Source organism: Cydia pomonella, chromosome 1 (assembly GCF_033807575.1).
Source record: "Cydia pomonella isolate Wapato2018A chromosome 1, ilCydPomo1, whole genome shotgun sequence".
In the NCBI taxonomy this organism is placed as follows: Eukaryota; Metazoa; Arthropoda; class Insecta; order Lepidoptera; family Tortricidae; genus Cydia; species Cydia pomonella.
The window spans coordinates 29,341,560-29,364,232 of record NC_084703.1 but is presented as its reverse complement, the minus strand read 5'-3'; the positions used below and the strand labels follow the sequence as shown (position 1 = coordinate 29,364,232).

The window sequence follows — 22,673 nt, the reverse complement described above, 5'->3', positions numbered from 1 at the left end:
TCCTCTCTGTGTGAATGTGGAGTAGACGAAGGTGACTTAAATCACATTTTCTTTGCTTGTCCTTTATATAAACATGATGATTTTTATGCGGATCTCTTAAGTTTAAAAGTTTCTTTATGTTTCCTACTCACATTTTCGAGTTGTTGCAAATTAAGGATAAGGATACTTTGGTGGCCCTAGTTTCTTTCTGTAATCTTAACAAATTAAAGATTTAATTTCAATTGGCTCATTTATTCGTAGTTACTTATATATTGTACTAATGTTTTGATTTTTCTTTACATCTAAATTTACTATCGTTCCTAGGTTCCTACATTCTCATTTGGATTAGCAACCTTGTGTTTGATAAAAATTCGCGCCCCCGAAATACGTTTGTTATCATAAATAAATCGACATGACACTGGCAATCAACAGTAAGCCATTTAAAAAAAAAAAAAATATATATGCTCTTTGCTTGTGACTTGTCATTAACACTAACTTTATGACGCTGAAAAACATGCTATTCTCCTATTCTCTATAAGTTCTATAAGTACATCTTTTGTGCGGTAAAGGAGACTTCTTGAAATTGTCTCATTATTCTATTTGAGTTGGGCACGTGTCAAAATCTGCAATTAAAATGACAAGCAAACCTAATTCTAAACGCACAATTTATGTCGGTGGCTTGTCTGAGGAAGTAAATGAGAAAATTCTTAACGCTGCGTTTGTTCCCTTCGGAGAGCTTGTTGATGTCCAAATACCACTGGATTATGAAACTGAGAAGCACAGAGGTTTTGCGTTCATTGAATTTGAGAACGCTGAGGATGCTTTGGCTGCCATCGATAACATGGTAAGTGACATGATTTTTGGTTCACGATTTTAATGGGCATACTTATGTTATTTTATTTACGCAGACCTGTAGTTCGCAACTTCACACCTTCGGTAATTTAATACTACGTGTTTGAATACTACTGAGGGTGAATAGAATAGGTGGTTCTTAATATTAATAAACAAAAAGACATGACTCAATTGTGCTTTTAAGACTAGTTTGCTGGCCATGAATGGCTTTTCTGCTACACCAAAGTTCGGTAATGTGCTTGTAACTAACTACATTACCCCACAAAGTAATATAGCTACAACCAAATTAACTTTCGTATAGATCGTGTCATTCATGAAGACGCATTTAACTCATATTGTCATGTTGTAATGTAGATGTAGTGTAGGGACGCCCGGCCAGAAGCAGGCGTGCTCTCAATCACTTGTTGTATTAATTCAGCCCGATCCCTGAAGTTGGAGATGCAGGTTACTGTCCTGGTGGCATTCCCACACTATTCTCCTCAAATCTTCTTGTTTTCCTGCTGGACAAAAGGAAATCTTACAGTTTGACATCCTTTAGTTTGTTTTTTTCCAGTGGCTCTACTGAATGTATTACATTGCGGTGCTGCATACATAATAAAACCTGCTAGTAAGTGTAAACTAGTCTCCTCCATACCACAGTGTGGACAATATTGTCATGTTATCAAATGTTAGATTTGACAAATCTGTGCATCATCTATACTAATATAATGCTGCCAACTGCTTTAGCATACAACAGTTTAAGAAACTCAAAGAACTACAGCCAAAGTGGCAAAATATAGTTATGCATCTTTATTACCATAAGAATAAGGATGTTTACAATACATTTGGTCATTTTGGCTGTGACTATCTATTTGATGCTGACTAAATAATCCAAGATCCCAGAGCCACCATACCTTACTTATTTTCTCACTAATAAAATGTATGGGATAATATAGTGTTCAAGTATGCAGACATTAAAAGTACATACTTTTAATGTCTGCATACTTGCTATATTGGCCCGACGGCCATTTGTCCCATATAAGGTGCTCAAGGTTGGTAAAAATATTACTAACTTTCCTTAATATTCTCAAGGCTTATTTTTATGTATGTTTTGAAAATATTGTTAAAAATTGATAGTCAACATTGTCAGACCTTTTCCGCATAAATAGGACTTCTGCTCGAGAATTCTCAAGGTGAGAAATCTCAAGAAATTTGTCGTTCGTCGAGACAGGACAAAATAACTCAATGCCTCGAGAAATAAATCTCTTGTGGTAAGTAAAGTAACAAGAAAACACACATTGTTATATGTTATGTGTCTATAGTGTATTTCTTTAGACAGTTAAATAAATGTACTTCATTTTTTTAGCATTAGAAAAAAATCTTAACTTGTCTATTATAAAAACAAATGGAGCAAAATCCACTCCCTTTTAAATGGTCTATCCAGCTTAATATGTCCAACCTTGGTTTTTCCACTTATCGCTGAGTTTGAGATTTTGTCCCTTAGCTTAACTCCTAGAATACTTTTCTCCATTGCCCTTTGACATTTTGCTAATTTCTCTCTATCATTGACAGTAAGTGACCAGGTCTCACACCCATGTGTTATGCATGGTAGAATACAATTGTTGAAAGTCTTACTCTTATGCATACTGATATCTGTGTTTTTCATAGTTTCTTTTAGAGACCAATACTTTTTCTACCCACAGGCTATTCTTTTGTTGACTTCCTTGGCCATTGAGTCTTCAGGAGCCTTATTTGTCCGAGGTAGTAATATTCACTCACATACTCGTAGGTGTTTCCATTTGCTTGTGTTTATCTCATTGGTATTGGTCATCAGCATTGTTTTGCTCGCATTCATTTCAAGCCCTACCCTGCTGGTCATATCTCCTAGCGTCTCTGTCATGTATTAGGATAGGCATTCTTCTGTCTATGCTAAAAGGCATACCGAACTGCGCGACATTCTCTTGATTAAATTTCCTTTTCATGCAAACCGTACAAACCACTGCAAATGAAATTTCGAGCTCTCGATAATTTATCTATACAGGAAATTTAATATTAAAAGATGTAAAGAATTATGAAGAAGATATATATATATAGACAGTGTTTCATGAAATCATGATACTGGCTATGGAGTATTTTTAGCATGGTAAGACTAAAGTGAGCTATCGAGTCGTTGTTAACATTAAAATGAAAGTTGTCTGGATCGTTTTAAAATATTCTGACTAATATGTAATACTGTTTACATATATGTAGTTAAATTTTACATTATAAAAATATAATCAATATTACCTATATTGCAGTCTCACCGCTCCATTATTTTATTTAAGTCTAGAGTACATACTATATTGTTGCAATATAAAACTATATATTCTGTTTAGCGCATGCACTAAATTGTGTTGCTGAACAAATAAGATCAGAACATGAAGGAGTCAACAACGTAAAATCAAACGTAAAAAAGATATTTCTGATATGGCCACAGAGAACACGATTATTTAAAGTGATGGCCCCCGGTATGCCGCTACCACCGCGGCTTGTTATAACCAGATGGGGAATATGGTTAAATGCCGCTTTTTCCTACGAGGATTATTATGAACAAATAAAAAGTAAGTATTGTTTTTGTATCTCCAAGAAAAGAAGCCATCGCAATAGCAAACGCTCAAACCGCATTGCTGGATACGAACATGCCAAACGAGCCTAGTTTTATTAAAAACAATTATCAAGTTATTGTTAAATCTATTACAAAATTACAGTGTACTAACGGGTGATAAGATAACATAAAAAAAAAGATAATTATTTCAGAACTGTGAGAAAAAACTTATATAACTTTTTACGATACTTTGTTATTATTAGGCAATATATACATGATAATTATTTACAATAACATTAATGGATGTTAGAATAGGGCCCGTGGTCAGCTTTTTCACGTAGTTTAGATATAAAGTTCGAATAAGACCTTTGGACACCGTTTTTGTCCATTTTCGGAACACAAGTTTTAGTAATTTTTATTAGTTGGGCACAATTTTCAGCTCTCCAATTATTTTAAGACACTCAACTACTCAAACAGACAAAAAAACTATCAATCAGCTGACATTGTGGAAGGTTTGAGAGATTTCGGAGTTACTTACATACAAATGATACGTTATCTAAGTCCTAGAATTGTAATGTATGTCTGCTCAAACTTGTCCATAATACATGTATTTGATATTTCCTGGTATTGTAGAATTATTGCTAGTATAGTATCAACCATTTCCAGGTATATCAGTTTTGCCAAAAGGAAATTAACTTTCATCATCCAAACTGAATTATTTCCCTTTGCAATTTCGAGTCATCTAGCGACACTGAGACCATTATGGTCGATTTTTACTGATCAGTGTATTCCGAGGCTCTTATCTTCTAGTAGCATTCCAGGCCTATCTTTTTGAATGATCGACAAATATACGGTTGGTAACACTTAAAAAATTTGGCGACATCTCGTTGGCTCATGGAATTCATATAATTAAAAGTGCTAGGGAGTCAATTCAGGCTTGCCTTATTATCTTATCAATTTTATTATCTTCGCTGGTCAGCCACTACCACTTTTGTGATTTATAGTCAAGGATGCAAGAATTATATAATATATATAGTAGAGACTGGTACATTTTCTGTACTAAAATGAACCACTGTGTGTACCTTTTCCCATGTTTAAGTTAGAATTTTAAAAATGTACAACACGTTTTCGCAGAGTTTCTTTCGACTCCAGTCTAACGAAAGCTATACTGTTCAAACTTAGTAAGTGGATGTATTCTATGAACCGCATTAAGATGTTCACACAAAAATAGAAAAAAAAAAAACAATAATTTTTGGGGGTTCCCCATACTTAGAACTGAAACTCAAAAAATCTTTTTTCATCAAACCCATACGTGTGGGGTATCTATGGATAGGTCTTCAAAAATGATATTAAGGTTTCTAATATCATTTTTTTCTAAAATTAATAGTTTGCGCGAGAGACACTTCCAAAGTGGTAAAATGTGTGTCCCCCCCCCCCCGTAACTTCTAAAATAACAGAATGAAAAAACTAAAAAAAATATATGATATACATTGTCATGCAAACTTCCATCGAAAATTGGTTTGAACGAGATCTAGTAAGTAGTTTTTTTTAATACGTCATAAAATTAAAAAAAAAAAAATCTTCAAAACCATACGTGGGGTATCTACGGATAGGTCTTCAAAAATGATATTGAGGTTTCTAATATCATTTTTTTCTAAAATGAATAGTTTGCGCGAGAGACACTTCCAAAGTGGTAAAATGTGTGTCCAAAGTGGTAAAATGTTGAACAAGATCTAGTAAGTAGATTTTTTTTAATACGTCATAAATGGTACGGAACCCTTCATGCGCGAGTCCGACTCGCACTTGGCCGCTTTTTTAATTTTGTTATCACCCGTTAGTATTCCAATAAAGCAAGAATTTCAAATAATAGACGAACGTACACAATTTTTAACATGTTTTGGCCCTGACACAATTAAAGATGCGAGTAAATTAGAAAAAGTTCTTGAAAGGAACCCGGATATTAATGAAATACGAATGATGGCAAGCTTACAACAATTTGAGGAAGTTCTAAATCATGCTACTTTAACTTCAGTCGATGTAGAAAGATCTTTTTCGAGTCATAAATGGATTTTTAACCAACATAGAACATACAACATGAACAACGTACACGTCATACCACGTGAAGTTTATGAAAAACTCTTCCTATAGTTACGTGTTCTATGGATATTGTTTGTTCTATAGATTTATTGTAGTAAGTACTTGCATATTATTTATTATTCATCAGTGAAGATGGTGGTGTATTTTTATAGTTATTATTTATTTTATGAATTAAATTAATGAGTATGAGTATGACTTTAATTTTAAAGTTAACAACGACTCCATAGCTCATTTAAGTCTTACCGTGCTAAAAAATACTCCGAAGCCTCATGGACATGGTCATGAATTGGTCATGAGATTTTATGCGACTAAGGAATGATTTGTCTGTAATTAAAAAATACAGATTATCAATTGTACTATTGGTATTTTCAGAATGATTCAGAACTCTTTGGACGCACAGTTCGTGTAAATATAGCTGCACCGCAACGCATAAAAGAAGGCTCAACTCGTCCTGTGTGGTCAGAAGACTCATGGCTCCAAAAACATGCTGGGGAAACACTACCTTTAACCAAAGATGGTGCGGAAGATGAACCAAGAGAGTTGTGTGTATCTCAGGCTAATATGGTAAGTTTGATACTACGATAACAGTTATACTCAATATTTTAATTTTTATATCCAATAGGCAATTTTAATTACTGGAGTAATTTTGTCCGCCTGTTAAGTGGTAACTGTGGTCGGTTTATTTCTCAGTTGTACCTAGTAGGGAACAACAGAAGGATAAGAATGTAGATATTTAAAGCATTTCAGCGTTTAAAAAATCAGGTTGTCCACGACAAAGCCAGAAAAAAATCCTGACTCTTCCCTGACCAAAAATGTAGAACCATTTCATATTGCACGGGAAACATCTTTTCAAAGTATTTAAACATGTTTTTCGTAGCCTGCGGGGTAGGGTTTTTATAAGAACGACCGATTACCTCTAGGCCAACTTCTGCTACCCTTTTGTCCTGGTCTGCCTAAAACGTAGTCTGACTAATTCGCATTATGACAAAACTTCATTTGAAATTCGCTATTCGTCTAAATCGCTGACCTATTGCTTATATTACCTATTTCGCAATATGTCCCAAACGCAGTAAGCCTAAGTAGCTATTTGTCCATTTCGCGATACGCCTAATAATCAGTGAGTAGCAGAAATTCGTAATCGTTTTTTCCCCCAAAGTGTAATGTTTTCAGGGTAGTCACAATTAGTCAATAGGTAGGTTAGGTTCGTCAGGTAGCTTCAGATGCCCGAAGGGCAAACTGCCCAGAAATAGGAGCCCCGCAAAGCAGGGCTCCGTCTACTTACGTTTAAGAGGAAATGTTTTTGGAAAATAAACAATTAGAAAAAATCTATTATAGGAGCTTTTGGTTAAAAACGTAATACATAAGTATAAGACTCACTGTGCCAGATTCGATTTTGGACAATAATGCAAGAGGCCTAAGTCTTGTGCCATATTCGCATTTGGACAAAAACTCATTAGGCCTAAGTCTTAGTGCGACTATTTCTCGGTTGGTCTAGGCATAACGCGAATTAGTCACACTACGTTTTAGGCAGACCCGGACAAAAGGCGAAATTAAAGGTGCGACAGAGAGACAACACATGTTTCAGTACATAAGTACAGATTATACAGTTATTTTTCTATCTGATACAAAAATTTGCATTAGCTATATAACTATATTTCAGTTAACATAATTTATAATTTATGAACCTCCAGGTCTTTTTGTTGTATTCTCCTTTTGTTGTGGTACATCATTTGTATTGCATTGTTAAAATCACTACCCTACCTGTCTAGCAAAATAGATTTGTGAAGTGAGGTTCAATAGGAATTGAAAATAATGTAAACAAATATGTCAGATTTTGTTAGCATTTGACATATAACCTAAAAGGTTTATGATGGTTGTTTTCATGAAAATATTAATTTTACGAGCCGACGATGCTAAATGTCTCGTTACTCGAGCGTCGTAGAGACCTATTGGATTTGAAAGATAGATGATAGGGAAGAAAAAAAGGTAATACAATATTTTCGTTTTTAGCGAGCAGGAAAGTAACTACAAATTTTAAAGAACGTAAAAAATATCGCCATGCGGAGTTACTCCAACGCGTCAGATATTGGTAGTGTCAGTCGCGCAACATGTCTCTGATAACATGCATATATGTTACTTATTTTTTTGTTTACTCATAATATAAATTTGTATAAATGTTTTACTAAATGTGTACTCTATTGTAAATAATATCTTTATTTTAGTGTACATAATTATAACATATATGTAGGTCTATTTTAACATTAGTAGTACGGGATTGTTAAATGGATATACATATTTATTACTATTTTACCATTGTTTTATTGTTTATTTAAAATTAGCCTGTTTAAAATTTAAAATTAGCAAACAACTGTTTAAACAGTTGATTATAAAAATGAGTATATCTCGTTATTATTGTAATTACACAAACCCATTCTGTTAGATGTGTACCTACTATTTAAATAGTGTTATGTTTTATCTCTTTAAATTAAAGAACGTAAAACCACCCAAATATATTTGTGTGAAAATCCGGCCCTGTTTTTTACCTGCTCGTCGAGAAATATAACATTGCTTCCTTGGCGCTAGCTAGCCGTGCGCTCGCATTACCAGTGCAAGCGAGGTCTTCGAATACGTATCTTTGTTTCGGATCGCAGTGTCACAAGTTAAGCTGGTTTGAGAGCGTTTAGTCGCCTACCTTAGACGCACCAATAGAGATCAGACAGCTATTCTGTTAGAATTCTGTATTAGTTCATAATGAATCTTATTCCGTGCTCAATAGAGTAGTAATTCAATAAACGCTACCTATGCGGCCTGACCATTTTTTCATAGTGGCACGCGCCTTTGCGGTTTTTAAACAATAGATAAGACGAGAATCCGTAGAAGCTCACGGAGAAAAATAGAAACTATACTTTTCGATGACATGCTAACTTTATTACGAAATAAACGTAGGTACTTAGCGCTTATTATAAGTCTAAAATTTCGCATCACACCTCGATAAAAAAATACATTATTTATTTACTATGTGACCGCGAAAACACATCTTGACACACCAAGCGGCAACGGCTGGCAAGCGACATAAACCGAAGCTGGTACCGCACTCACACATACAAAGCCACGTTTTAGTGTTGCAGCAGGTGAACATAAGTTTTTAGTTGAGGAATTAGTGTGGGTGTTCAAAACTGCACCTAGTGCCTATCTGCCCCGCTTCCCCCTACAGGGAAAAATCTGAAAAGTATACATTTGTAATTAAACCCTGAAAACTATAGATGTGCAAATTAGTACCGAACCCTCGGTATTTATTTATACATTTTTTATTCGAGTTTGAACATAATTAAAACTTTCCTTACTATTTTTGCTAGAGTAACGTGCTGGCCGTGTACATAAAACAAATTATTATTAATTTTCAGATTCCGGCCAAACCTGCGGAGAAACGGAATCCTCAAGTATATTTTGACATAAGCGTCTCAAAGCAAGAACTTGGACGGATCATTATTATGCTAAGAGCCGATGTTGTGCCCAAAACTGCGGAGAACTTTAGAGCTTTGTGTACGCACGAGAAAGGATTTGGGTACCAAAATAGTAGTTTCCATCGAATAATACCTGATTTTGTATCCTTTACATAAATTTAAGAATTTTACAGTGTTTTGCTTTTGGCGCTATTAGTTGACGGGCGACAGAGAAGTGTGTGAATAAAAAAACTTCTGCCACTCTGAAGATCCCAAAACAAATGAAAGAAAGGCAAGCGAACTCCAATTACAACAGTAGACATGCGCGAAACAGTGCTTCAAAAAGTAATGCTATATCACATCACTTTTTCGAAAACGTAATGTTACACTGAGATATCACATCACTTATCACTCGAAACGAAACATTACCCGAACGAATACAGCGCGCGGGCGCGCGCGTGATGGCAACGTCACACTCATCACAGTACCAACTACATTACGCAGCGAGTGTTAGGACTCTAGGGCGTATCATATCGGCGCGTCGATCTATTACGCATTGCGTTTTGTCACCGCCATGTGATAGATCGTTTTTGTAATGTTTTTATTTTTATAGTCGTAAAATATGCATCATAGATAAAAAATAAAAGAAAATATCTGTTAATTAATGAGATTACGCCATCGAGAGTCACTAGGTAGTATTTTTATTTGGGTATATCAATAAAATTATGATATGATACTGATACGAGAATGTACTGTAAACACTAGCTCACTATTAAATTAAAGATAAATAAGTAACTTCACTCGTGCTTAATTTAGTTTGCCGCGAAAGTCAACCAAACCAAACATTTCACAACAATAATAAACAGTAAATACGTTTTTGTTCGTCAAATTCAAACTCGCAAGCGAATTATCATTTAGCCGCATCCTTATAGGTAAAATACTAAAAACATTGTAAGCTCTATGGTAACGCATTACAGTTTTAAATCGATTGCAGGTGCAAAAATCCGTTATCGTATCAATTTAATGAAATTTGCAATAACTCAAATGCGACTGCTACCGACCGGCCGAGCGGACCGATCCGAAGTGTTCCGAAAGCATTGCGGAATGAGAGCGAGCGAGCAGTGAGTGCGGGTGCGAGCGGGATAGCAAAGTAATGATAGCATGGCAAACAAACATCACACATCACACCATCACGTCTCATTGCTCATTATACATTACGCGGATTCTACTTGAACGGACCTTTCGTACCGACTACCGGCGCGTCAATCTATATTGATGCTTTACGAGTTTACGCGCGCTTCGGCCAGTCATATGCTCGAGTGATGTTTGAAGTAATGCTTGGTTTCTCGGAGTGATGCGTAATGCAACATTACGCGTTTGAGTGATATCTCATTTGTGATGTTACGCGCATTACTTACACATGTCTATACAACAGTGCTTACCGTTCAGTTAGTAGACCATACCGCCATTAAGTGGCCTTTGTCGAATTTTTTTAGTTAATATAAGAAAGTTATTGTGGCTATTTTACAAAAACTGACTGGATTTTTATTAGTTTTTATGCATAATATGAAAGATCACTTCAATTCTGACTGCATAAGTGAGAGCCATTTTTCCATTTTTATAATTACCTAGCTTATTTCTGAATGGAATGCTGATGGTAATATGGCCCACAGCGCAAAAGAGAGCCTCAAACTCGACCTTAAACGGCGACGGTAGCGCCATACCGCCCACCATCCCGAAGTGTGCCTACTTTATGCCAGAAATATCTAACACGCAGAGTATATTCGGCGGTAGGTAGTTGCTATCCTTGAACGTTTATACGTCGAGCGCACCAGTCGGCATATTAGCAGTCGTGCTCAAGCAGTGTGCCCCCGAGTCGTGTCTCGTGTTAGCGCGTCTTTTCACAACCAACATCTAGTAACAAACGACATGATCAGACCCATCGAATTACAAGCCTATCGCTATTACCTCCCTTCTTACCTCCATAACCCGTAGTTGGCAGGAATAAATATATTATATAATAACTTTATTAGAAACAACAATAGTACCTTTAATTATCTTTCAAACGAGACCTCACACGAACTGATCGGTCCCATAGCACTCAAGATGTGAACAAATATTAGTGATGGTCGGCCGCCATCTGTCCCCCCCCTTTATTTCGACCCCCCCCCCCCCTCCATAAGCTAAACCCGGTCATTCGTATTCTTGAGATAACGAGGAACAGATCCATACCAGTTTTAGGTATTTAGAAGAGATGTCTACGAAAGTCATGAAGGAGACGACTTTAGTTTATTATAGTCTATATGAGCCGTACTCGCACTTATAGAAAGCGCGCCTGCTGTAAGAAATTATCTGCTTTCGCGAATAGGCAGCACACATAGGCGAGCACAAAACGGCCAGTGTAGATGTGCCTCAGCCTAGGCGGCGCGTGCGTTTTCCTCGCCCGAGCACGCCGCCTCGGCCGAGACACGTCTACACTGGCCATTTTGTGCGCGAGGAGATTGCCTCGCGCGTATGCTCGCTTTGTATGGACCCGCCTAATGTTTTGCGAATGCGAATGTTCGCAGGTCGTGTCCTGTCTCGTCGACTCGTGTATGGGCAGTGCGCGCAAACTATTTTCACGTAATGCATTCTGACCAGTACATAGCATTTTTCAACACTTTATAACATCCCGTTCTGAGAGGTAACATGTTTTATGTACTAACTGATTTATTTTTTTCTAATTAGAAAAGATAATAACAACTACATGTTCCCTAAAATTCGTATTCGCATTCGGACATTCGCATCCTGGACATTCGCATTCGCATTCGCGAATGTGAAGAATGCTACATTCGTGTTATCCCTGGTAGTGATACCTTTTTAGTTGTGTATTAGAACCTACAAAACCTTGGAAACCTTAACTAATATAAATCAGATGTGTCAAGGTGGAGATTTCACGAATCATAATGGCACTGGAGGAAAATCTATTTACGGGAGAAAATTTGATGACGAAAACTTTACACTCAAGCATTCAGGACCTGGTGTGCTGAGTATGGCTAACTCTGGTCCAAACTCCAATGGGTCTCAGTTTTTCCTCTGCACTGCAAAGTAAGAATATGGCAGAATATGAATTACCTACTACTATAATACTGATATTCATAATAATACGTTTCACATTTTCCATAATTAATGATAAATTCAGACCTTCTAGCAACAACGAGAGATTGACAAAATCAAATATCGATGTAACTGTTATCTATATGTAGGTAGGTAGGTACCTCAACTCAACTCTATATAGAATAACTAATAGTGTCCGACTGAAATAAGTTTTTTGTCGAAACCGAAACCGAAGGTTCGGTTTTGGTTCTAGTTTCGACCGAAACCGAAACTTTTGTTGGGCCGTTACCTATGAAAAATAAATACCTATAATTCGCATATGTGGTACAAAATAAAACGAGGTTAGTAAAAAAACCTAAAATAAAATGTACCTATTCCAAGTTTTAATTTTTAAAGGTCACAAGTAACCAAGCTTCAAAAAACCTTCAAGTCTAGATGTTCCCCAATTGTTTTAAATTAGCAGATTAAAAGAGGTGTATGAGTGGTCCGATTTAAAAAATCAACAGCGTGACATATTAATGTTTTCTTTAGTTAATAAACATTTTAAAGAAGAGTCTACATGCATTTATAACTGCGGGAAAAAAAGTAGTTGCTCCTATTACGGTGTGTCAATTACTGCGACTGATCTTGTTATACTAGGTGCCTATTACTGCGGATTTTTATGCTTATATTAGATTATGCCGACACCTGTAATGTGGATCTTAATGAGGACCAGCTTAATAAACTTGAACGCCTTCAAAATCCTTGTAAGTATTAGATTTATATTTGGCTTACGTAAATTTGAACACATGTCCTTTCGTGCCCAGCTCAAGTGGCTCCCTATACTTTAGTCTTCGACGTAATTCTCATAATTTAGCTCTTCTCTATATCATTATTTTCTACCCCGCTACTCCTTCATATCTTAAAGAGCGCTTTAGTTATCTTTTCTCCGTCAGACCTTCACGGAAATACCTACTCGTTCCCCCCTTTCTTCTACAAGTTTTCACATTTTTTAAGCTATTCGGCTGCGGAACAGCCTACCGTTAGACATTATGTGTGCTACAACTCTTCATAGCTTTAAAAACCTTCTGAAGTTCTTCCTTAGTGTGCCGCTGTATATATATAGTATATATGTATTATGTATATATTGTATGTATGTGTATATTTAACTATTTGGTTGTACCTATTGGTAGGCACGTATTTAATTCATTTTAATGTGTAATCTTCTTTTTCCTGTAATGTATTCGTGCACTACTTGTTCTTATTTTTTTTGTTTATATCCTGCTACCCTAAGGTTGTCTGGAATAGATCGCTCGCAGCAATAAGACCGCCTGTTGCTACCTTTATTTACATTTTAAATCTGTAAGTTAATTTTTCTTCTGTGGGGCAATAAAGTGTATTTACTTGCCTACTTACTTTAGTCGTTATCTTTTTTCTATGTAACCATTTGTTCACTCTTTTCTATTTTATGTCTTTTTTCTTCTTATCTGTTACCTTTCTTGATTTTTCTCATATGATGGTCTCCTCGGAAGATCAACGCTAGAAGCCATCAGCAACATGCTGAGATGAGGCCATTTCGTGGCACTTTATACTTTCTATGTTTTTGTGATATTATTTAATTTGTCTTGTTTGTGTTTACCAATAAAATTATTCTATTCTATTCTATGTACGGGCCCTGTTTACCGATAATAGGTTAGTCGAAATTTCATTTTGTCAATCTCTCGATTTTATAGAAAACGTTTTTGGTCTAGAGATTATACAAATCACAGGTAAGTTGAATCCATACATATAATAAATTGTAACAATTTGCATGATTCGTTCTTACTTATAATTTGTCGTTGTAAGCATCATTTGTGATCATTGCACGTATTATTGGCGAGTAGCTTTACGGCGAGCTTGTCACTGATATTCGCTAGCGTGTACGTAACTTACTTTCTATGCATTTCGCTCGTAGCGTAGCGTATAGGTACATAGACGTTAGCGTACCTATACAAGGTGCCCGTGAGCATTGCGAGACATTTTAACTAAGTATTCCTGGTAATATTTAGAAACTAAAATGTCATATAATATTTTCTGGATTAGGCCTAGTTTCAGAGATAATTAAATGTTTTTTGAAATCATTATTTCGCCATAAGTCGGTACAAAACACATTTTTGACTGCGGTATTGCCACTTTGAGGTCTAGTCTGGACATACCTATTGATAGACATCGAAAAATTAAAAAAATGTATTCGAGAGGCTACCCCCAAATAAAATAAAAACTTTTTAGTTAATTTTAGGTTATGTGTTTATCTATAAAAATTACGTTTTATGTACAGGAGTGTTCGATAAAAGGGAAAAAAAAACAAAAAAATTTTTTTTTGTCGAATTTCACAAAAAGTCATAAATTTTTTTGCTTCTGTTGCCATCAGGAATGCACCGTTAAATTAAAATCTCTCGCAATGCTCACGGGCACCTTGTATGTTAGTGTCGTCATCGTCACTGTCAGTAGTGACCCGTTGTAAAGTTGTTGGCAGATGTCATAGGTATTGTAGTAAACATTGATTCTTTTAAGATAAATATCGTCCTAACAAGATGTGTTGTAGCCAATCGAAATAATATTAAAATAAGAACAACAAAATAAGTAGATAATTGCAGAAAATAGAAAGTAACCTAACGTTTTAATAAAGTGAACAAATAGGATCATATTTAACAATAAACAACAATAATGTTAATGTAATTATCGATACTACCATCGTCTAAACTTGTCTATGATATCATAATATCATGAGGTTTCATTGAAATTATTACGATTTTTACTTATTTCTCGCTTGACAGTTGTGGCAGACATGCTAATTTAGCCTATAGTTGTACCCGCTACATGGTGCTGTCGTCGTGCCCAATAACTATCAATATGAATGCGAGCTACGTAGGTATCACTTAATTATTTTAGGCAACTTTTATCGCTCGGAAACGTCTACACTACACACTGGAAAAAATATTTATTTATGATTGAACTTCCGTATAGGTGGTGGGAATTAATTAAAAGAAATAAATGCTATTTTGGTTTCGCGTCTGAATGAATGAATGAATGAATGAATGAATGAATGAATGAATGAATGAATGAAAGTTTATTCACAAGAACATATGGTACATTAGATATCATTAACATTGTCATACGAACTCAAGTAAGTTCAATGAAAACTGGTCACTTTGTATAAAACTTTCCGTACAAAATATCGGTTTCAGAGTGAGGCATCTTGTTCTTTTGTAAGTTTTAATCTATTATAATATACATTATATGTTTGTTTCAGAACCGATTGGCTAGACGGAAAGCACGTAGTGTTTGGACACGTCATATCCGGACTGGATGTATTGAAGAAAATAGAAAGATATGGCAGTAAAAGTGGGACAGTTTCCGCTAAAGTAATAATAAGCAATTGTGGCGAATTACAATGATTCAAGACTTCCGCACAGTTTCAATATTCCAAACTATAGGCTAAAATCCAAAATGTTTATAGTAAATTAATTCATCGCCTATTTTTAGGGTTCCGTACCTCAAGAGGAAAAAAGGGAACCCTTAAAGGACCATTTTGTTGTCAGTGTGTCTGACAAGACCCTTTATTTCGGAAACGCTTGGTGGTATCGAGTTGAAATTACAACCATATACTCGGCTTTACAGATTCTTGATGTTCTGAAAAAATCAAACTTCTAATTCATGTTACTTAACGTAAAAAAAAGATACGGCCGTTTTTGCTGCAAAAAACTTACATTTCACACTCAAAGGGAATCAAAATGTACAGGGTACTTGTCCGTTGAACTAGATCGATGACATTTGACAAGTAATATTCTCTTACATTACAAGTACAGAGAAAAATCAAAAGTGTAAAAAAAACAAAATAAAGTATAAAGGGTCTGGCCGCAATCCAATAGTGAACTGCCCCTGGCTAAAATGTGTACCTCTCTTAGGTGCGTTTATTTGTCTTATTGTAAGATATCGTTTTACCAAATTTCAAGTTAGAATCCCCTTGGTTTGGCTAAAAAAGGAATTTAAAAAAATTGTTTTTATTTTTTTTGTAGCTAAACGAGTTGTTAAGTTTCTCTTAAATTTAGATGTTACATGCACGTAATAGTAATTCATTAAAAAAACAAGGTTCTTACTTGACCCAAAGGCTTCAAAACATTTTTTTTTAATACTTGTGAGATAGCGGCGACCTCAATTTTTAGTTATTTAATGCAGAGTATTATTGCATAAAATATTTTTTTTTGAAAAAAAAAAACATTGGGTAAAAATGTCTCACTAATGCATACAGGCCGTCCTACTTACGTCTATAAGTACTTATAACGCCACCTGAAATGACAAGTACATTTAAGCGATCTATATAATTATGTACAATAAGTACTTGAGATATGATAATTTGCTGTATGGACACCAGTTTTGGGAATACGTTAAAATTATGTAAAAATATTTAAAAAACCTGTTAAATTAATCAAATTAAATAATTTGAAACATAAACAAAAATATTAAATTTATAAACGTCAGTATTTTAAAAGTAAAACTCATTTATGCTACTTGGTTTGTATGAATAAGTGACATAATAAAAAAGAAAGTTATAACTCCCTAGGGAGTCATACTTTTTTTTCACAATTCATAACTCCCTCGGGAACAAAATAGGCCTTTGTCCTTCAGCACACCTGTATGGAATAAGATCTTTTTCAAACAAGTGTGATGAAAAAAAAAAAATATATGTATGTATATCAAAAGCACAGAACTATATCGAGATAAAAAGAAAGTGTGTCCCTTGCATGTAAAAAAGTCGCCGCGCGACTCCTATGCTTGCCGCGAACATCAATCGGCTCCCGACCGTATTCCGCGTGAAACATCAGATTTTCAGATTTCATAATCAAAATGACGGTTTGTTCAATAATTAATTGTTCAAACACCACAAATAACGATGGAGCTGTTAATCCTGGTATTTCCTTTCATCGGTAAGTACTCTTTGTCCTAAAATATCTGTTATTTAATTAAAAAACAATTTATATTGTTTCCGTGTATTACTTTCATCATGACAGGAGCTGGCCATTGCGTGTTTTCATTGCGGCTTGAATTTGCCGAGACAGACTTAGCGTGCGTTCAAATCCAGCGATGTATGAAGTCCATTTGTAATTTTTTTCTTTCAAAATGCTGTAATTTTCTCACCCCATTAGGTAAACTCGATTTTGAAATATAAGGAAATAATAATTAAATTTGTATATTATTATGTACCTACATAATATACGTAGTGAAAAGCAATAGTAGGTACATAGTATTAATAATTATATAATTAAGGGCGACAACAAGATTTACAGACGAGTGGGAATTGAACAAACTAAGAAACTTAATAGGCACGAATTCGCAATTTTTCGTCACGGTTGTAAGGAAACTAAAGGAAATAAATAAAACTTCAGCTTAATTTCGGACGTATATTAGAGCCCAAGGTCGAGATTTAGAATTTAGGGACCGCATCGCCTACAACTAAACTTTTAAGAGCAAGTGTGATGAAAATATGTTTCCACGGCTGGCAAAACGTCCCATTTTGTCGCTTGCCGTAAGGACTAGAGTTTCTTGTATATTACTTCTTCTTTGTCCAGCCCATTTCCCAGTTCAGCTGGGGTCGGGCCTCCTCGTACGTCGGCGCCAGGACAGTCTATCCTGGGTTGTCCGCGTGGTTAAGTTTTGTGTCCTCATCTCTCTTTCGACATAGGACCACCAGGTTGCTGGTCTTCTGCCTCTTCCTTTGGGGTTGCTTGGGATGTTCATAGCCTTCCTCACTGTGTAGTTTTCGTCCCTTCGCAAAACGTGACCATACCACCTCATTCTACTCTCTTTGAGTTTTTCGGTAATAGGCGCTACCTTGAACGAGCCGTGTACATATTCATTGCGAACCTTATCGAGTCGCGTGACACCGCCAGCCCACCTAAGCATTTTCATTTCCGCCACGTGGAGTTTTTGTTCATGCACTTTCGTAGCGGTCCAGCATTCTGCTCCATACATCATTGCAGGTCTAACGGCGGTCTTATATATTTTTCCTTTTGTCTTTATTGGCATTTTGGGGTCGCACAGAATGCCGGACAAAGATCTCCACTTTAGCCATGCTGAATTTACTCGATGGGTGACATCATTGTCTACGTTTGCGTTTGCCGTCACAACTGAGCCGAGGTATTTGAAGTGCGATGCTTTCGGCAATACCTTATCTTCTATGAGTATGTCACAGTTGGTATCTTCCGTTCCTTCATAGTCACATACTCAGTCTTCGTTCTACTGATGTGCAAACCGTGACGCTCGATCTCTTTAAGCCACTTGTTTAGAGATTCCTGCAGTTCAGAGGCGCGTTTGGTGATGAGTTGGCGCCTGGATACTGCGTGTTATGTAGTCCATTGACAGATTGAAGAGCAGCGGGCTAAGTGCTGACCCTTGATGTACGCCTACTCCAACCTGAAATGGGCCACTCAATCCAGCTGGGCTTTTGATTTGTGTGAAGATCCTATTATACATATCCTGAACTAAAGTGATATACGCTTCAGGGGTACCTTGAGCGCGTAGGGACTGCCAGACCAACTTTCTGGGAACTCGGTCAAACGCTTTCTCGAGATCGATAAAAAGGAGGTACAAGTTTTCTTGATTACAGCGATGTTTCTCCATAAGTATCCGAATAGTTTGGATGGCTTCTGTAGTAGACTTTCCCGCTGTAAATCCTAACTGGTTTTCGTAACTGGTTTAAGTTTCTTGTATATTTATACTAATAACCTGTCAAAGCATCCTTATGGCAAGCGACAAAATGGGACGGCTCTGGACACATGATATTATTAACAGGCAGGTTATGGTTACATCAATAGCAGAAATTTACTAAGTTTTTTTTCTATCTTTATGTAATAGTATGTTATCAAATCAAATTAATATTTGAAATTTTAATCAGCATTTTTCAAACAATAAAATGTTTTAAGTAGGTATCTGGTAACTAAAGTTATCATTATTGCTTTTTTCATAATAAATGATTAGCTCTTACTTTCAGACGTTTAATGTCGGTTCTTATCGATATCGACGGCGATGCCTAGAATCGGATTGCCGCGTTCTAATCGATGCTTTTAAATCGTTTTCACGCGGCTTATGTTTTCCATCACTAAATGTCACTCGTGACGTCAAAGTGTTACACGCTGGTTCCCCTTACAAATCGATCAACTCTTTTCTTCTATCTCGATATAGTTTTGTGATCAAAATAAACTTAAATTTTATGTACAGCACATTTTATTAAAAACCTACAATTTACACCTTAACATTAATTGACTATGACTACACCTACATGTAAACATAAGCCTTAATAATTATAATTACTCATCGTCGTCATTATCTGTATTAATACTAACATTTATACATTCTTCCTTGAACAGTGTACAGAGTTTTTGGCTAGGACGCGGAATTTTGTATAAAAATGTACCATAGGACAAATAATATATGTAGCCACATGGGAACAACAACCAGCTGTTCTTAGCCCATTTGCACATTCACAACAATATTGATCGATTGCCTCTATTCCCCTCTTTTCGCCATCATACTTTATGAAGCATCTGTATATTTTCTTAGACAGATGCCGAGCATGTATCTGTATTTTAAGGATATTTGTATTATCCTTGAGGTAAGCAATATTCATGTTACCATCTTCTTCTAAAACCTCTAAATACGGAATAGCTTGCCCGAATTGGTAATTTCCCGTAAATAACAACTTTAATTCGTATTCTGTAAGTTGGAGCAAATCTGTGATACAATTTTTAGCAGAAAAAAGCTGGAATGGGTGTTTTTTCCGTAGCCAACCCTTCTACCATTGCTGCTAAAAGATTCTTTTCATCGCTGTTTTATAGGCTCTTTGCTTCTAAAATCTTACTGGACATGTTGTTATCAGACTTTAAACGTTTCCCAATACGATTTAGGACACTATATGACCCGATACGATAAAAAACCTTTGATTTTAGGAAGAAACTTGTTATCTAGTATCTGATCTAAGAGTTTTAATCTCTGTTTTAATGCTCCGCGCGCAGAATAAAATAAATATTTAAGGGGGCTGTACAGTCAGCGTCAAATACTTTTTAGCAGTCAAAGTGGCCAAATAGTTCGGTACACCATACTAAATATATGGTGTACCGAACTATTTGGCTACTTTGGGTGCTACAAAGTATTTGACGCTGACTGTACAACATACATACAACAAACATATATTTTTTTGCTGTTTTATTAAATAATGGTACGGAATCCTTCGTGCGCGAGTGCAACGCGCACTTGGCCGTTTTTTTTTAACCGACTTCAATTTCATAGAAGGAGGAGGTTTCTGTATTCGATTGTGGCTATTTTTTAGGGTTCCGTACCCAAAGGGTCAAACGGGACCCTAAAAAATAGCGGGACCCTATTACTGAGACTCCTCTGTCCGTCCGTCAGTCTGTCACCAGGCTGTATCTCATGAACTGTGATAGTTAGCCAGTTGAAATTTCTGTTGCCGCTATAACAAATACTAAAAACACATTTAAAATTAATATTTTTTTCCAATCTCGAGGTTCTCATCCAATCACCGAAGTTATGCAACGTCGGGCGGGGTCAGTACTTGGATGGGTGACCGTTTTTATAGATAATGGAACGGAACCCTTCCTGTGCGAGTCCGACTCGCACTTGGCCGATTTTTTTTATCTGTGTTCACCGATTACTCCGACACCTGTGATCCGATTTTAGTAATTCTTTTTTTGTTTGAATGTAGTTACCTCCTAGTTTGTCCCATTTTAATTTGGTTCTGTTCTGATGATGGGATCCATGAGGAATTGAGGGAACTCCTCATTTTTAAAGGCACGTCTATGGTGATTTGGGTGTTTTCTTAAACAACTCGAGTATTTTCTCTCAAACATGATAAAGTGGATCTGATAATGATGATTTTTTTAATGTAGTATGTTCACCGAATACACCGACACCCGTGGTCCGATTTGAGTAATTCTTTTTTTTTTGTTTGAAAGAAGTTACCTCTAAGGTGGTCCCATAATATTTTTGGGTCTGACCTGATGATGGAATCCATGAGGAATTGAGGGAACTCCTCAATTTTTAAGGGCACTCTTAAGCAACTCAAGCATTTCCTCTCGAAAACTACCAATTTGATGTACTGCAGCTGTAGCCTTACCACGAGTTTGACTCTACATATTAGCTGACGTGTTCGTAACTTACTTTCTATATATCTCGCTCGCACTAATAGGATACCAGTATGAGCGAGATGCATAGAAAGTAAGTTACGCTATCGAATATGTCAGTGTCAAAGTCGTGGTATGGTTACTTACTGATTATGAAGACCACGAGGGAAGCCCTTTTGTAATTGGGTGTATTATGATTTTTATGTAAGATGTGAGGGGTAGGTGTAAGAGGTGAAGGTAGACAGTGGTGGTGAAGGTAGACGGGGGTCTGAGGTTGGGGGTTGAGGGTTGGGGCTTGACGAGTCAGGGTTTGTGAGGTTAGGGGTTGAGGGGGGCGGTGAGTTTGTGGATCGGGGATTGAGGGGTTGGGAGTTGAGGAATCGGGCGATAGGAGTTGAGTGGTCGGGGTTGTAAGTTGAGGGATTGGAGGGAGGGAGGGATTTATTAAACTTAAAGAATTCATTATGGTAAACATGATTGGCTTTTCATTCATGCGTCACGCGTCACTCAAAAGCCCTTAAAACTAAAAATTAAAAATAAAAACTTTTTACAAAAAAAAGTAAACCGACTTCAAAAAAAATGCATATATATACTTAAAAAATGATAATTTATTTCATTATTTTTGAAGTCGTTTTACTTTTTTTTGTAAAAAGTTTTTATGTAATAGTTAACTTAGAACAGATAAATCAAGATCATAAAGTTGGATTTCGAACACTGCCCTAAGGTACAATACGGTACGGTTCAACTTTAGCTGGAAACAATGTGTTTTGTGTTATTTTGATGATTACTAGATGGTAATTACTGTCTTAAATGAAAGTATCCTCAGTCACACTCCCCCAGCAAAATGAAGTAAGTGTAACTGCATTGTAAGTGCATGCTAGAATGCCCTTTTTAATTATAAAACGTAATAACCATGATACTAAATTCGGGTGTTCAGTGCCGGATTAACCCTTAAGCAAAATAAGCACTTGCTTAGGGCACCACGTCTAGGGGGGGCACCAAAATCGTAGGAAAAAAAACGCGCAGGCTGCATCAGCATCGCAGTTGTAGTGGAGTATGTACACGAAACTTTTTGATATGTGTGCAAGTACCCATCTAATAACGAAGGGTCGTAAGAGCTTGAGGACACGTTAGCATGTCTCCAACGTAGGACTTTGATTTGATTTTACGCGGAGGCACAGGTCTGGCTCTGAGATTTGTCAAAACACTTTTTCCCTAAGTAACCTGCAAAATAAGTTACAGATCAATCTTCTAGGGTGAGCATATTAATTATTATGACTTTTTTTAAGACGATGCTGATGTTGATGGGAAAACGTTATCAGTTATCTTGCACACAGGATGATGTTTGAGTTTGTATTTAAACTTCCGTGTGACATGTAGTAACAAAGTAGTATTAATGAAGTAACAAAATAATCGTAAATAAATCCATGGAATTAATAATACAGGTGGTAGGGTGATGTAGTGAATAAAATAAATTTCACGAAACTT

General features: G+C 36.2%; 1 protein-coding gene and 1 long non-coding RNA gene across 2 annotated transcripts in view; one reads left to right on the top strand and one right to left on the bottom strand.

Moving 5' to 3' along the window:
• The first annotated feature begins 378 nt into the window (after positions 1-378).
• LOC133528080 (peptidyl-prolyl cis-trans isomerase) lies at positions 379-15,457 on the top strand. The gene is made up of 5 exons (XM_061865298.1): positions 379-823; positions 5,864-6,055; positions 8,896-9,096; positions 11,849-12,021; positions 15,302-15,457. Exons 1-5 carry the CDS (start codon positions 614-616, stop codon positions 15,444-15,446), a joined length of 921 nt encoding a protein of 306 aa, XP_061721282.1. The 5' UTR covers positions 379-613; the 3' UTR covers positions 15,447-15,457.
• Positions 9,359-22,673, bottom strand: part of LOC133528198 (uncharacterized) — a 149,635-nt gene continuing 136,320 nt past the window's right edge. Inside the window, exon 2 of the long non-coding RNA XR_009800966.1 lies at positions 9,359-10,358. This is a non-coding gene — a long non-coding RNA (uncharacterized LOC133528198). The remainder of the gene's footprint in view (positions 10,359-22,673) is intronic.